The sequence below is a fragment of the Dromiciops gliroides genome, chromosome 1 (assembly GCF_019393635.1).
Source record: "Dromiciops gliroides isolate mDroGli1 chromosome 1, mDroGli1.pri, whole genome shotgun sequence".
Taxonomy (NCBI): Eukaryota; Metazoa; Chordata; class Mammalia; order Microbiotheria; family Microbiotheriidae; genus Dromiciops; species Dromiciops gliroides.
The window spans coordinates 1-15601 of NC_057861.1; the positions used below are offsets into that span (position 1 = coordinate 1).

General features: G+C 47.9%; 1 protein-coding gene across 5 annotated transcripts; it reads right to left on the minus strand.

The window, feature by feature from the left end:
• Window positions 1–15590, minus strand: LOC122737647 (putative protein ZNF720). 5 transcript variants are annotated; one of them, XM_043979933.1, is made up of 6 exons: window positions 15456–15590; window positions 14156–14246; window positions 8763–8889; window positions 8103–8198; window positions 1479–1554; window positions 1–88 (listed from the first exon to the last, which is right to left on the minus strand). In XM_043979933.1, exons 2-5 carry the CDS (start codon window positions 14189–14191, stop codon window positions 1484–1486), a joined length of 330 nt encoding a protein of 109 aa, XP_043835868.1. In that variant the 5' UTR covers window positions 14192–14246; window positions 15456–15590; the 3' UTR covers window positions 1–88; window positions 1479–1483. The 5 variants fall into 5 exon arrangements, with proteins under 5 accessions (XP_043835868.1, XP_043835866.1, XP_043835867.1 ...); XM_043979931.1 differs by having other exon boundaries at window positions 12–688; XM_043979929.1 differs by lacking the exons at window positions 1–88; window positions 1479–1554 and adding exons at window positions 1975–2887; window positions 7477–7581.
• Between the last annotated feature and the right edge of the window lie 11 nt (window positions 15591–15601).

The following is a 15601-nucleotide window of genomic DNA, read 5'->3' on the forward strand; positions in this document are numbered from 1 at the left end:
TGATCCCTGCATTAGGTGGAGGGTGCAGGGTGGCCTTTCAAGTCTAAAGTTCAGATCTTGATTCTCCTTGGTCCTGAGAGGTGAATTCCTAAGAAGAAAAGGAGAATGAGACTGACCCATTCCTAATCTCTTTCTCCCTTCCCCAAGGCCTCTGTCATCATTTCAGTTTTTATGTTGTATGCTTTCTGACTGTCTGGATGGGCCAAGTCCCATTGGTGTATATTTTAGGAAACTTACCACGTCAGAAATGAGCCCAAATAAGGATATTTTATTTTGAAATACTACAGTAATAGGATGAACATTGGGATGGCAAATAAGAACACTGTGTTGCTCTGATATTTGAATGGAATAGTATCAATGGATGTCTGAATGGAAATAATCAATCAAAGATAACACTTAACACATACAAAACATGGTTTTGATAAATTTGCCATTCAGCCTTGCAGTAAGTGAACATAGCAAGAATGAAGGTCAAAAGCAAAAAATGTAAGGAGAATTAATCCAGGAGGGAATGAAGAATGACAAGGTCACCAGGGAATTGATTGGTCCTGGGGGTAAATGTTGGACAGCAGCTGAAACCACTCATAGAAAGAATGGGATATCAGGTTCTAGTCCTCCTAATAGCTCCTCTTTGGGGCACTGCAATGAGCTTCTAAACATTTCCCAGGCATCTTGCTTCTCTCCTTTCCTATGTAAAGAATTAATTGTTATTTGAGTTTTTTTTTTTTTTTAGTGAGGCAATTGGGGTTAAGTGACTTGCCCAGGGTCACACAGCTAGTAAGTGTTAAGTGTCTGAGGCCGGATTTGAACTCAGGTACTCCTGACTCCAGGGCCGGTGCTCTATCCACTGCGCCACCTAGCTGCCCCTATTTGAGTTTTTTATGCCTCGGTGCACACTGGCCTGGGGCTCCGAAAACGTTGGCACCTCACATCATCACCACTCACCGACGCCTACATGGGCCTGGCAAAATTATAATGACTGGAAGCCTAGTGAGGGCAGTCATGTGACTGTCAGAACGGCCATCCCATTGGCTGGGGCTGTATGGGGTTTTCTGGGATTGGGGGAGGAGAATTGGGCATTCTAGCTGGAAGCTGGAAGGCGACAGGTGTTCTGCTGCGTATTCTCAGCTGATTCCTGCGCAGTGGTATTTTTTCAGGTTGCATAATTTCCCTTTTCCCATTTTATTTCCTTTCCCTTGATCCTACTGATCCTGTTTGTGCTTTTTTTTTAAGTCCATTCTTGTTAAAATAAATACTGTTCTGTTTTGAGGGAGGCTGCCAGTCTCTTTCCTTGCACCAATATTGCGGTAAGCCATTTAGCTAACACTCCCCAATTAAAAATTGGTCCCCACACCTATACATACTGATGCTCCCATTACACCAACCTGGCACTTACACAAATTCTCTGCTTCTGCATGTTACCTGTCTAACAAATTCAAAATTCCTGAGCTTTGTATTCAAGAGGTGTCACCCCTTACCTGGTCTACTGGCCTCTGGACCACCATGTCTCAAAATGTTCACATTCTTCTAAGACTTCATGGAGGGCACACACATCTTTAAAAATGGAAATAAATCCTATTCCAACACTTCCCCAAAAGCACTTTCTTCCGTTAAAGCAGAGCGGTTTTTCTCATTGTCTTTCTGTCTGTAAACTAGCAACACTTCCCACTTCTTTCTCTTGGCTGTGCTGTCCCCTTACTCTTAATGAATCAGTCAAGTAAGCCAGTAGATAAGAGCACTGGGCCTGGAGTCAGAGAGACCTGAGATCTCATCTGACCTCAGACATGGCCTTTGAGACCCTGGACAAGTCACTTAATGTCTTCCTGTGCAACTTTCTCCTGCTCAGCTGAGAACCTTGTCTCAGATTTTACAGAAAAACATGTAAACGACTTCTCCTTTCCTATCGCTCAGGTGCCTTCTGCCCCCTCTCCATCAGCTACCTCACGTGAAGTGGCCTTGCTGACCCCCGCTGACCCCCCGCTGACCCCACCTTCTCCAACAGACTGCCTCCTAAATCTCTCCTTTCACTTACTCTCAATCTCTCCCTGTCTACCAGTTCATTTCTTACTACTTATAAACATATTCATGTCTCTCCCATCCTGAAGTAACCCTCCTTTTTTCCCTTCATCTCTGCTCACTATAGATCCATGTTCTCTTCTGCCCTTTGTAGCTAAGCTTTTCAAAAAGACCCTCTAGATGGCGCCTCCTTTGTCTGCTCTCCTCCTTATCCCTTTACAATCTATCTTCTGACCTCACCATTCCATCCCAAACTTCTCTCTCTCCAAAGTTCCTAATGATCTCGGTTGCTGAACCCAATAGGTGTTTCTCATTCTGCAACCTTCGATCTTGTTGATCACTCTCTGCTCCTCAAGCCTCTCTTCTCTCTAGGTTTTTGGGTCATCCCTTTCTTCTGGTTCTCCTCCTCCATCTCTTTTGCTGGATCCTCATCCAAGAGGGGTCCCAAGGGGTCTGTGCTGGGCCCTCTTCTCTTCTCCCTCCAGACTATTTTACCTGGTGAGCTCATTGGCTCCCATGGATTTAATTACCACCTTTTTTGCCGATGACTCTCAAATGTATCTTTTCTGTCCTGACATCTCCTCTCCAACTGCCTCCAGACACTTCAAACTGGAAATCCCTCAGATGCCTTAAACTCAATGTCCAAAATGGAACTCGTGATCTCCCTCCTCACCCTGCCCCCCAAACTCCCCTATTTCTGTAGAGAGTGCCTCATCCTGGATTCTTTCTCTCACCTTCGATATCAGCTCTGTTACCAAGGCCTGTTGATTTCAACTCTGCAAATCTCTCGAATATGCCCCCTCCTCTTCTCTGACAATGCTACCACTCTAGGCCAGGTCTCCATCTGCTCAGGCCTGGATTACTGTAACAGCTGTTGGGGGAAAGGGATGAGAGAATGCCTACTTGCCTCCAATCTCCCCATCTCCCCTTCATCTATCAAAGCAGACTTTCCTAAAGATCTGATCCTGCCACTCTTCTCCTCAATAAACTCCCTATTGCTTCCAGGATCAAAGAGAAAACCCTCTGCTGACATTCAAAGCCTTTCATGACCTGCTCCTTCTTCCCAGTCGTCTAATACCTTCCTCTCCAGTTTAGTGACACCGGCCTTCTGGCTGCTCCATAAATAGAACTCTCCAGTTGGTGTTTTCTCTGGCTGTCGCCCAGGCCTTAGCTCTCCCTTCTCTGCTCAGCATCCTGAGGATCCTGGCTTTTTTCCAATCCAACTAAAATCCCTTCTTTTAATGAAAGCCTTCTGATCACCTCTTAATTATTTTCTATTTGCTGGATTTGGCTAGCCTTGTTTTCATAAGGTTTCCTCAATTAGATTATAAGTTCCTCATTTTTGTTTTCTTGGCTTTTTTTGGTGAGGCAATTGGGGTTAAGTGACTTGCCCAGGGTCACACAGCTAGTAAGTGTCAAATGTCTGAGGCCAGATTTGAACTCAGGTCCTCCTGAATACAGGGCTGGTGCTCTATCTGCTGTGCCACCTAGCTGCCCCTGATTATAAGTTCCTTGAGGGCAGGAATTATCTTCCTCTTTCCTATTTCTAGCACTTAGCACAATGATTGGCACAAGTAAGCACTTAATAAATGTTTACTGACTAAAGTGGGGATCATAATGGCACTTGCTTCCCAGGATTGTTGTTGGGTCAAAGGAGATAATGTTTGAAGAGGAAAAGGGGAGCAGCTGGTGTGAGATTTTCCCCACCCCTTAAATATAAGAGATTTAATGGTGATAGCCATCAGTGTAATAGGCTACAAATGGTGATTCACTCTACATTAAGTGCTCTTTGATTACTTAGAGCACAGAGCATCGACATTACACAATCATTCTTTATATAATCTTAGTAGCTTAAGCTCATGCAGTGACATGTTTTCAGGGATCAACGAACTGTGAACTTGCTCTTGTTCTGAGTAACTAAATCCCTTGTACTGTATTCACTGTGGTTAACCACAACTTCTAAAGAGAGTATCCTCAAGCTGAAGCAGACCAATTTGAGATCATGACTGACCAGGACATATTGTCATGTATATAAACACCTGGTCCTCAAGCAATCAGCTGAAAGGAAATGACCTTTGTGTCCAAAAACGAGGACCTCCCTGTCCATGAACAGTGAAAGGAACATCTGTAAGAATTTCACCATCTCAACTGATTGTATGAACTGTACCATTTGACTCTGGGATGTAGATAAAATGGGAGGTGTTAATGTCTTAAAATAGTAAGGTGTATAAACATTTAATCCACCTAGGGGTATAAAAGCCAGAGACCTGTAGAACTCTGGGTCACTCAGGTCCTACCCTTGACTGACCAGCTTTATTGTGAAACAGGATCCCTCTCTCAATAAACCTATCTTGCTATGGCTTGGAGACTTCATTTTTCTTTCCTTCGTTGGACTTAGAAATTTTCATGACACTAGGGGGTGTGGTGGATAGAGCACCAGCCCTGGATTTAGGAGGACCTGAATTCAAGTCTGGCCTTAGACACTTGACACTTACTAGCTGTGTGACCCTGGGCAAGTCATTTAACCCTTGCTGCCCCACAAAATAAATGAATGAATAAAAAATAAAATAAAATACATCGGTATCTTCCCAACAATCCTTTAAATTAGATGCTAGAATTATCCCTAATTTACAGATGGAGAAACTGAGGCTGAGAGACTTTCCCAATACCACACAGCTACTATGAAGTGGAGGGAGGATTTGAGCTCAGGAGGCTTCTGACTAAGTCTAGGGGCTGACTGACTCTTCCACAGAACTGAGTACAACCTGATGATGGGCCCCATATAGAGAGACAAAGATAAAGTATTTGTGTCCCACTGATAAGGGGGTCCCTGGAAAAAAAAAGAACATGGTATCTAAAGGCTTTTCAAAGAGAAAGGGTAGAGGCAACCCCTTGCATGGACAGGCCTTTTGTGCTTATACCTACCAAGAGAGGGGAGATGCAGGCTTTTCTCTTTCCCACCTCATGCTGGAACCTTTTTGCTGACTCTACTGATTCTCACTCAGAACCTAACTCGACTCCATACCCACTGTTTATTCATGGACTGCCAATAGAGGACAGACTCCAGGATACAGGAAGAACCCTAAAGTGTTTGATATCGTGAGAAAATAAGTATTAATAATGGATTTCTGGGGGACCCACAGATGCCTTTTCTCCTGCCCCCCCACTTCAGCAAGTTCAATTCTTGAAAATTTAATCCTGTTCAGGGCAAGGACAAGGGAAAAGAAGGAAAAAAGGGATTATACCACACCTAGCTAGACTTATCTTTGCCCCTCAGGGGGTCTCTCCCACTAGGCCAAGAAGTCACCAGCAAAGCCCATTTGAATTTGGGCCACCTTCAGGTCATGTCCACCAATGGGATTGAATGATGCTAGCCAATGGGCTTCCATCAATCAAAAGAGGATGAAAAGCCTTGACCACAAGGCTGTGGCCATCTTGGCTCTGGGGGCTCGCTCTCCTCTTAGGGCAGAGTATATAACTTAGGGCTTCTGGACTCTGCCTGAGACCACGGGCTGGCTCTCTGACAGACAGGTGAGTCCTCTGGGGCCTTTCTCCTGGTTGTACCGAACTGCCATGTGGTCAATACTTGACTAATATTTAATATTAATTAATAATAAATGTTTACTACCAAAACAGGAGCAATAGTCATTATATAAATAGCCATAAGTAGTAGAAATAATTTTATAAAGCACAGTTTAGCCCCAATAATTTAAAGAACACAATGTCCCTGTGGAAAACTATTCACTACACACTATGTACTGTATACACTACACACTCTACAAACACAGTGATGTGAAATATCATGGGAAGGAATGTGGCCTCACGGTGCCAGATCTCAGACTATATTACAAAGCTGCAAACTTGGTACTGGCTAATGTATAGAATTAATTGTTATTTGAGGTTTTTATGACCCCATCTTTTGGCTAGAATTAAAAAAACCCAAAAATGGCATGGTGCTCCACCCACTGGTTGTAGCCATCGCCATGGTGCTGGCACCTCACATTATCACCACTTGCCGCCACCTACATGGGACTGGAAAAATTATGACTGGAAGCCCAGTGAGGGCAGTCCTGTGACTGTCAGTCAGAGCTTCCAGCCAATTGACTTGGGGCTCTGTGTGGTCAGCCTGGGGTCTGCCGGGAAGAAGGAAGGTTTTTCACTATTCTAGCTGGAAGCTGGAAGGCAACAGGACGCTGCTGTGTGTTCTCAGCTGATTCCTGGGCAATGGTGTTATTCAGGTTGTATTATTTCTCTTTGCCCATTTTATTTCCTTTCCCTCGATCCTACTGATCCTGTTTGTTTTTTTTAAGTTCGTTCTTGTTAAATAAATCCTGCTCTGTTTTGAGGGAGGCTGTCGGTCTCCTTCCTTGCCCCAATATTGTGACGAGCTGCCTAGCTAACACTCCCCAATTAAAAATTGGTCCCTACACTAAGAAACAGAATGGTGGGTCAGTGACACAGATCAGATACACCATACACAGTAGTGAATGACCATAGTCACTCAGTGCTTGATGAACCCCAAGATCCAAGATTGGGACAAGAATCTGACAAAAACTGTTGGGGAAAATGGAAAGTAGCTTGGCAGAAACTAGGGACAGCCCAACATCTCACACAATACACCAATATGGCTCAAAATGGGTCTATGATTTAAGCATAAAGGGTGATACCAGAAGCAAAATGGGGGAGAATGGGATAGTTTTATCTGTCAGATCTATGGAGGAGAGAATTTAAAACCTAACAAAAAGCAGAAACCGTTATGAGATGTAAAATGGATAATTGTGATTATACTAAAAACCTTTTGTATATTGGCATTTAGTTGTATATCACTTCATTCTCCTTGCTATTTCATTAAATTACATGTTCAAAACCTAGTGTAATGTGAGGCACATATAGGAGAATGCCTGAATAAATTGTGGTAGAGGAATGTGTTGAAAATCATCATGCTGGAAGAAATCAAATATATAATAAAACTGTGAGACATTTGGGAAGATAGGTTCAAACTAGGCAAAACAAACGAGCCTTGGACTGCAATAGCCTCTGAATGGGCCCACCTGCCCAGACGCTCCACATAGCTGCCAAAGTCACTTGCCCAAATCACCAGCCTAATCCACTACAAAACCCCCTTATACACTGAGGATCAAACAGGAATTCCTCTATTGGGTATTTCAGGCTCTTGACATCTTGGCTGCAACCTGCCCTTCCAGGCTCCACCATCCTCCCCTTTCTGCATCTTCTAGTCTCTCAGCTCTGGTCTTGTGCAGACTAGGCCTGATGTCGTCTGTCCTCTGCCCTGTGAACCCCTGCTTCCTTTCTGAGCTTACATCAAGTGGCACTTTTTACATGAAACTTTCCCTGACCCTCTCACCCACCCAGAAAACGGTGCCTCTATTTTTGCCCATGATGCCCCCCACCCCCACCCCCCTGACAGAGCCTAAGCTCCTGAGGGCAGGAGCTGCTCACTTTCTGCCCTAGAAAACCCAGTGCTGAGCACAGCCCCTGACCCGGCTTGTTGTTCTGCCGCCTCTGTCGGGTCGGACCCTTTGTGATGCCATTTCCTTCTCCAGCCTGTTTTAGAGATGAAGAAAGAGAGGCAAAAAGGGTAAAGTGACTGCCCCAGACTCACCCAGCTGGTTAAGTGTCTGAGGCTGGATTTGAACTCCCAGAGATGAGCCTCCCAGACTCCAGGCTCTGTGCCCCACAATGCCCCCCGGCTGCCTCCCAGACTCCAGGGCCAGGCTCTGTGCCCCACGGTGCCCCTTGGCTGCCCACAGCTCCTGAGCTGCAGTAGCTGCTTGATCAATGTCTGCTGATGACCAGAGCTTAGTTAAGGGCGAGGTGATTCTGAAGAAAGAGGTGAATATAGCTTCTCCCCCTGCCCCCCAAGGGGTCTCTTTCTCTGAGTCTAGAAGACACACAAGGGGAGGAAGGCGACTGATTGGTTAAGATAAAGGTCTATGAAGCAGCTCACAAGCAGAGCCCTCCAGAGGCTGGGGAGTTGTGAGATAAGCTTGTTCCACATGTCACAAGCTGGTCTTGCTTGTGGTGCCACATCAGGCTGCACTTCCCTCCCTTCTTCCCTCACTCACCTGGGCATGCGCCTGCCTCCATGTCTCTCCTTGCCACCCAAGGTGCTTCCCCTTGTTTCAAATGGGAGACCAGGTCTGGTCTGGAGGCTATGAGTCCTGGGTATCAAAAATGGGAAAAGGAAAGGGACAAAAAGACACCTCAGAATTCAGTTCTCTCCCTTCTGGCTTGGGGAAAGTCAAAGGATCTCTGAAGGATGCTTTGCATTAAGGTGGGAACAAGTCACGAAATGTAACTGGACCTAGAAAGTAAAATGGTTCACTGGACACACTCCCACCCTAAGAGAACAGGAACTTTTTATGCCTCCTGGGGTCTGCCAAGAAATTTTAGCAGAATCTTGGAACTGAGAAACATGTGTGTGTGTGTGTGTGTGTGTGTGTGTGTGTGTGCATGTGCACATGGGGGTAGGGGGCAGGGCAGAGAAGGCAGCTCAACACCATCAAGCCTCCAGTTTCCAGCTCTATAAAGTGAATACCTTTAACCTGGAAATACTTTGTACCAAACAAACAAAACCTGCCTTTTGTTTCCCAAAAGATAGAGAATCTCCAGTCACCACAGGCCAAGCACTAACTGCACAGCACATGAGCCACCCTGACACATCTTAGGTTGGAAACAAAGCACCCCAAGGTGCCCATTCTGAGTCCCAAGGGGAGCCTCCTTACCCAGGGACACCAGGTTGCTGTAGTTCTCCAGCATCACCTCCTGGTACAGCTCCTTCTGAGAAGAATCCAGGTGTCCCCACTCCTCCTGGGTAAAGTCTATGGCCACATCTTTGAAGGTCACTGATTCCTGAAACACCAAATACACATGTATTCACTCAGCCAGGGGCCTTCATGTGGACCTGGGGGGCAGAGTGGGAGTGGGCAGGACTGGCACGGAGGGCTTCAGAGTACTCTAAAACCAGTGTATGGACACCTACCATGTGTGGCTCACTTCACACCAGATTTGAATTCCACAACATAACAGCAGATCATATCTGCAATGCAAGTATGTATTTATCTCCAAGTTAAAGAAGAGAAGCCTGTACCAAAGGAAGGCCAAAAGACATGACCCTTACCACACAGCTTAGCCTGCATCCCAGGTCTTTGAAACCCCAGGCTGGTCTTCTTTCCACAATAATACCAAGCTGCCACTCATTCTGCAGCTCAAGTGCCCTCCCTGCCAAGGGAGCTGAAGTGCTTTAAAAACTGCTGGAAGATGGGGTTGTGCTTTGAAATTCACTCAACAAGAAATCATAAAGTACCGCTATGCGAAGCACTGTCCTGGGTGCTGTGTGTACAAAGATAGGAACAACAGACTGTGCTCTCCAGAGGCTTACACCTCAATGGAAAAGACGAGCCCATCTACACGTCTGTGTAAAACAAATACAGAGTGAATGTTGCAGGAATGTCTGAGGGCAGAGGAGATTAGGAAAGGCTTAGGCACGACGCTTCCCTTGAGTTGAGTGCTGCCCAAAGACACCAAGGAAGGCAGGAGGGAGAATCATCCAGGCCTGGGGAATGGCCAGTTCAAGGGCTCAGAGCTAGGAGAAGGAAGCCCACACGCAGTCAACCACCAGGGATAATGGACCCTGGATCCTAGGAAGTCCTGCTCAGTGAGGCCAGCTTGTGAAAGGCTTTCACTAACAGAGACGCTGCTACGTGCTCCTCAACATCACAGGGAGCCCCGGAGAAGAAAGTGGTCAAGCAAAGTTGCTTTGGCATCTGAGTGGGAGATAGACTGCAGAGAACCTTAAGATAATGACACCAAGTGGGAGCCAACTTCAGTCGCCAAAGGCAGTGGTCTTGAACCAAAGACAGTGGGCCAGAAATGTCCAGATCTGGCCACTGACTGGATTTGGGAAGGGCAGAGGCTGGAGTCAAGGGTGAGTCCAAAGCTGTGCCCAGGGCTGACCAAAGAGGGGAGTTCAGAAGAGGTCTGGGGGAAGGATGAGCTTTCTTTGGGACTAGAGATGCCTCCAGCATGTCCCATTTGATGTGGCAGGAGGCAGACTGGCATTCAGAAGAATGATGACAGCTGCATAGAGATGACAGCTAAGCCCACAGTGCCCAAAGAGGTTGTCCAGTGAGAAAAGAGGAGCCTTGGGCTTCAAAGCCACAGTCAGGGGACATGACAGAAGAATGATAAGCCATCAAAGGAGACAGAGAACAAGCCATTGGGCAGGTTGGAGAACTGAGGCAGATCAGGGTCACAAAAAGCCAGAAAGAGAATATCCAGGAGAAAAGGGGATCAACACGTCCAAAGCTACTGAGAGGTCAAGAAGGAGCCATCAGATCTGTCTTCATTTAAAACTGGTCCTAACTTAGGAGAAAACTGTATCAGTTAAGTGATGAGGTAGAAAACCAGCTTGAGTGAAGGTCTGTTAAGGGAGAAGAAAGGGAGACAGAGGCAATGAGCGGAGATGGCTTATTCTAGGAATTTACACATGAGAAAAAACAATATTAGGTTGATGGATCAAAAAGGAATGGAGATGGTCATTAAGAGACATATGCATTAAAAGCACTTTTTTGTTTTGCCTCAAATCCAGCAAACTAGTCAACATGAAACAAAATGTTGGAGGGTCTGTGGGAAGACACTTTCTCTTGACAGCAGGACAATCAAGAGGATATAGAGGGTATCACCTTATCACACCACCAATCATGGGCAGAAAATTCCTGGGAAATGTGAATCTCTTCAAGCATCACCGGTCTCTACTGGGAGGGAAAAGTGGAAGCCTGTTTATCTGGCTAGATCCATCTGGCAGACAGATCTGAGGATGAGGGCACTTGGATGGCAGAGACTGCTGGAATAACATCAGGGTCAGAGACTAAGAAGGAAACTCGGTCTTCCTCATAGCACCTGGAAGAAAACCAGCAGCATCTTGAAACGGATGGCTTTTAGTTATTTAATAGGGGTTGCAAGAAAATGCCAGAAGATAGCCTCCAACAGGCACTAGTGACATTCTGTGTGAGTGATGCCTCTCCTTTTTTTCCAGTGTGTTGGCAGCCTTACCACATAACCATCCATTTAGAGAGCATTTGCTACTAAACGGTAGATGATGGGCAGAAGAGGCCTTTACAAAAGCTACCCAGGAGTCCCCAAGGCCTGATATGGTCCAGTTTAGTCATGCTGGTATGAGCAGTAAACCCCCCTGCATCTTAAAGAAGCATATTAAGATCTGTCAACAGACTTTAAATTTTGTTGTTCGGTTAGATTTTTTGCATCCCTAAATGCAACAAATTCAGCACTACACATGCTGGTGACGTGAGTGAATTTACCAAAGAATGAGCAAATACTGCACATAGAAAAGAGACCAAGGCAAGCAGGCGGCTGTCCACAGGCTGGACCAAGCACTGTGCCAACTCTGAGGGGTACAAAGGAAGGCAAAAATACAGCACCTGCCATAAGGAGCCACATTCTGATTCAGAGACAAAATGCAAATCACTGCGTAGATAAAAGAAATAGGCAGTGTGAACTGTAGGCAATCCCAGAGCAGGGGATGACTGGGAAGGGAGGCCCTGAGCTGGGCTCCAAAGGACCCTGAGGAGATGAGCAGGCAGAGGGAAGGAAGGAGAAGGTCCCACTCTTGGGAAACAGTCAGGGGAGAGGCAAAGAGCTAGAGAGGGTGGGAGCATGTTGTTCAAGGCAGAGCACAGAGAGAGGAGCAAAAGGCCCAGAAAGATGGGAGGAGGTTTAAGGGCCAGTCTTTCCAGTCGATCCTGGAGGCCACAGGGGACCACTGGCCTTTACTGAGTGGGCAGATGAGCCGGTCACACCTGTGCTTTAGGAAAATCCCTCTGGGAGCTGAGTGCAGTAAGGCTTGGAGGCAAAGAGGCCATGCAGAGCTCTGCCACAGTGCAGGCATGAGGAGGCTGACACAAAACCAGAGGCTGTTTGAGTGGGGAAAGGAAAGCACACAGGAGACTGTGAAGGGAGAAATGTGTAGATCTGACATCTGGGGTAAGGAGTCAAGGGTAACACTGAGATTCCAAGCTGGGCAACTGGGAGAATGGTGTTCTGCTTGACAGTAACAGGAAAGCTGGGAGGAGGGGGGCACTTAGGGAGAAAAGACAAGTCCGTTTTGGACGTATCTACTTTAAGGTATCTGTGGCATGAGTTCAAGATGTCCTAAGCAGCTGGTGATGTGGGACTGGAGCTCAGGAGACTGAAGCTGAGAATTATCTGCATAGAGGTTAAGAGAACCTGGGGGAGCTAATGAGTCCCCAAGTGAGAGGGTTTAAGGCCACCTCTTCATGATAAGGGCCCAAAACAGACCCTCTGGGGACACCCATTGTTCATGGACATAAGCCACAGGAAGATGCAACAAATGAGTAGAAAGGAGCAGGCAGGCAGGCAGGTAGGAGAAAAACCAGGAAAGCAGTGTCCTAGAAACCTAGAGAATATAAAGGAGAATAAGGTGATCAGTAGTGACCATGGCTGCAAAGGTCAGGAAGGTGGAGACTGAGCAAAGTTCACTGGATTTGGCAATTAAGAGATCTCTGCTAATTCTGGAGAGAGCAGCTTCACTGGATGAGGACAGAAGCTAGAAGGTAGGAAGCTTAGAAGAGAGGAGAGGAAGTGGAGGCACACAGTGTAGATGGCTGAGAAGGGGGAGAGGAATATACGACCCAAGCCAGTGAGGACGATTTGACTGAGTGGGGATTTTTAAAGGAGAGGGGAGCCACAGATGTTTCTTCAGCAGCAGAGAAACAGCTGGTGGCCAGGAAGAGATGAAAGGTTAGAGAGTGGGGATGATGGAGGGGGTCATCTGCTAGAGAAGATGGGATGGAATCGGGCCACTTCACCTGTGCCTGCAGAGGGGTTGGTCTTGGCAAAAAGGGCCACCTCTTCACGTAAGACTGAAGTAAAGGAAAAGATGTGTAGGTGAGGTTTAGATGAGGAAAAACGGAGAAGAGATAGCAGTAGGGAACACCTTCAGCAGTGTGTGTGCGTGCGCGATCATTCGTGTGTGTGTGTGTGTGTGTGTGTGTGTGTGTGTGTGTGTGTGTGTGTGTGTGTGTGTGTGTGTGAAGTATGAGGCAAGGCCATCAGTTTGGGAGGGAGTGGGGGGGGGGTTGGGTGGTGTTAGTATAAAAGGATTATCTTGCTGCAGGAGGGCTGAGTGTGTGTATTTCACACACTTGTATCTCACTGGTCAGTAGGGTGTGGCCACTCTCTGTAGCTCCATTCAGGTGTGTGTTGAGGGCAGTAAAACACAACAGGCTCAACGAGAGGACAAGGGATTTGAGCGAAGATGATGATAGAGAGTAGAACCAATTCACCAAGGGCTTTGGCTCAGGAAGGAAGGCCCATGCAGCTAGTGTGGGGGTGACAGCTTGGGCAAGAACTAAAGGCCGAGGGGCTCTCAGTGGGAACAAAAAAGAGTAACGGGAAGGATGCAATGAGAAAAGGCTATGATGAGATAAAGGAATTTCTGAGTTCTTGGATGTGTGAGGGGGACATTTTTAGGTGATGGTGGAACCAGGGGCCTGACCATCATCTCTATGTAGGGCTGAGGTGGGGTGGAGGAGGTCATGAGAAGGGGCTAGAACAAGGAACTGGGAAGTTAGAATGCTTGAGGGAGTAGGTATGTGTAGATTAAATATGATAATAACCGTTATTATTCAAGTAGTACTTTAAGGTTTGCAATGTGCTTCACAAATGTTACCTCATTTGATCCTCACAACCCCTGAGTGGTAGGTGCTATTATTATCCCCATTTCACAGATGGGGAAATAGAGGCAAACAGCATTAAGTGACAGAGCTAGGAAGTGTCAGGCTGGATTTGAACTCAGGTGTTCCTGACTTCAGGCCCAGGGCCCTATCCATTGAACTGCCAGCTGCTTCTACTATCAAGAGATAATGACATGATAGAAAAGAATAAGAAATGGGTTAAAGTTCCTTCTCTGCTGCTTACTATCTATGTGACATTTGGCAATTCTCAGTTCACTCAGTTTCCTCTTGTGTAAAATGAGAGGACAAGAGATGATTGTGAGTGCCCCTCCCGCTCTACACTGGGTCGAAGGAGATGGACAAGTCTGAGGCAAGGTCTGAGGAAGGAGCAAACCCTCTCTCACCTGGTAGGCCCCAGCTGTTAGGAGTACAGGGGCCATTCTGGGTTCTTCCACTCTCCTTCTTGAGGAAGAGCTGAGTCCTTAGAAGGTGGAGCTGGAGAGAAAAAGGAAGCCCTATTAGGCAAACACAGAACCTGTTTGGCAGCTCCAGACGTCCCAGGTCTCTCCCAGGGAGCTCTGGGGTCAGCTCCAATGGGCCTTAATTCAAGTGACATAAATAGGAAGGGCTTGCTATGTGCTCATCCACCTTGGGCCCGTGCAGTGGCTGCACTCTGGCCGAACCGGGTGGAGAGTAACCCACGGACCACAAACCTGTGGATGAGTTAGGGGGTGTCCAGCCCAAGCACGGGGTGGAATGAGCATCTGAGAACACTTAGTTCCAAAGGCCAGGAAGGCAGCGGAAGCAGGTGCCGAGGCCGCTTAGAGCTGGGTGGGACATCACAGATGCCAAGGCCACCCATTGCATCCCGGGTCACAGCCAGTGGTCCTGTCTCCGTCCTGCCACTGGACTTCAGAAGAGGACCAAGGCCTTGGTTTAACTCGGCTTCTGCCTCGCTTAAGTCCCATTCCCCCGCGAGTGACGTCACTCATCTTTGAAATGGACAAACAGGTCATACACCGGCGGACACAACGTTTCAAGGTTGTACTGGGAGGTGGGAAAGTCAACAACCATTTATCAGGCAAAGCGCTTGGGCTGGAGGGTGGGGACGGGGAGGGGGGGGAAGTCCCTGCCCTCAAGGAGGTCACAATCCTCTTAGGAGAAGCTTAAAGCAGGAGGGGCAGGAACACCTGCAGCCAGAGCAGAGGGCGGCCTTGAGGCTCACCCCCTCTCTGCTCCTCCAGCCCGGTGCCAGGCACACTACAGGCGCCTCATAAATGCTCGCTGGCTGACTGGCCACCAAGGAAGAGACTTCTGGGAAGCCGACGACCCTGGGCAGGGCCCAAGTAGGCTCGGGGGAGCGGCACTCTGCCCAAAGGAGGAGGGAGGCGATCAGCATGGCATAAGAGGGGCTGAGCAGGGTAACGGGGGAGGACAGGGTGGGACTAACACAGAACACGGGGCGGGGCGGGAGGACGCAGTGGGATGGGACAAGTCGAGCCCGCTGCAGGCGATTGGTTCGCAGGTCCCTTCCCGCCCCCAAGGAGGACCAATGAGCACCTTCGCCCGGAGAGAGGGCGGGGTGCTGCTCCAAATTGCGCAAGCGCCCCTCCAACCCTAGCCCTCCTGCTGAGTTCCGCAGCCCGGGCCAGGCGCCAGGGATGCGTCTCCTGGCCGGCCCCTAGGGCCCAGGCCCCAACTCACCCTGACCCGAGGTCCGGGACGCAGGACTCCGACCCTGGTGGCGGCAGCCGAGGGCGAAGCGGAGCCGAGGCGGCCCAAACCCGCGCCTAAAACGGCCAAGCGCCAGACGCGCGCAAGCGACGCATGACCCGGAGGACCGGAAGTGA

What these genes read in the sequence shown, in the direction of transcription:
- LOC122737647 (XM_043979929.1), bottom strand. Translation starts at nt 14,191, where the DNA reads ATGGCCCCTGTACTCCTAACAGCTGGGGCCTACCAG. An exon ending in GGAGGCAGGCGCATGCCCAG is followed by an intron (nt 7,582 to 8,102) that starts GTGAGTGAGGGA and finishes TCTCTAAAACAG; the next exon opens with GCTGGAGAAGGAAATGGCAT. An exon ending in TGGGTTTTCTAGGGCAGAAA is followed by an intron (nt 2,888 to 7,476) that starts GTGAGCAGCTCC and finishes TTCCCCCAACAG; the next exon opens with CTGTTACAGTAATCCAGGCC.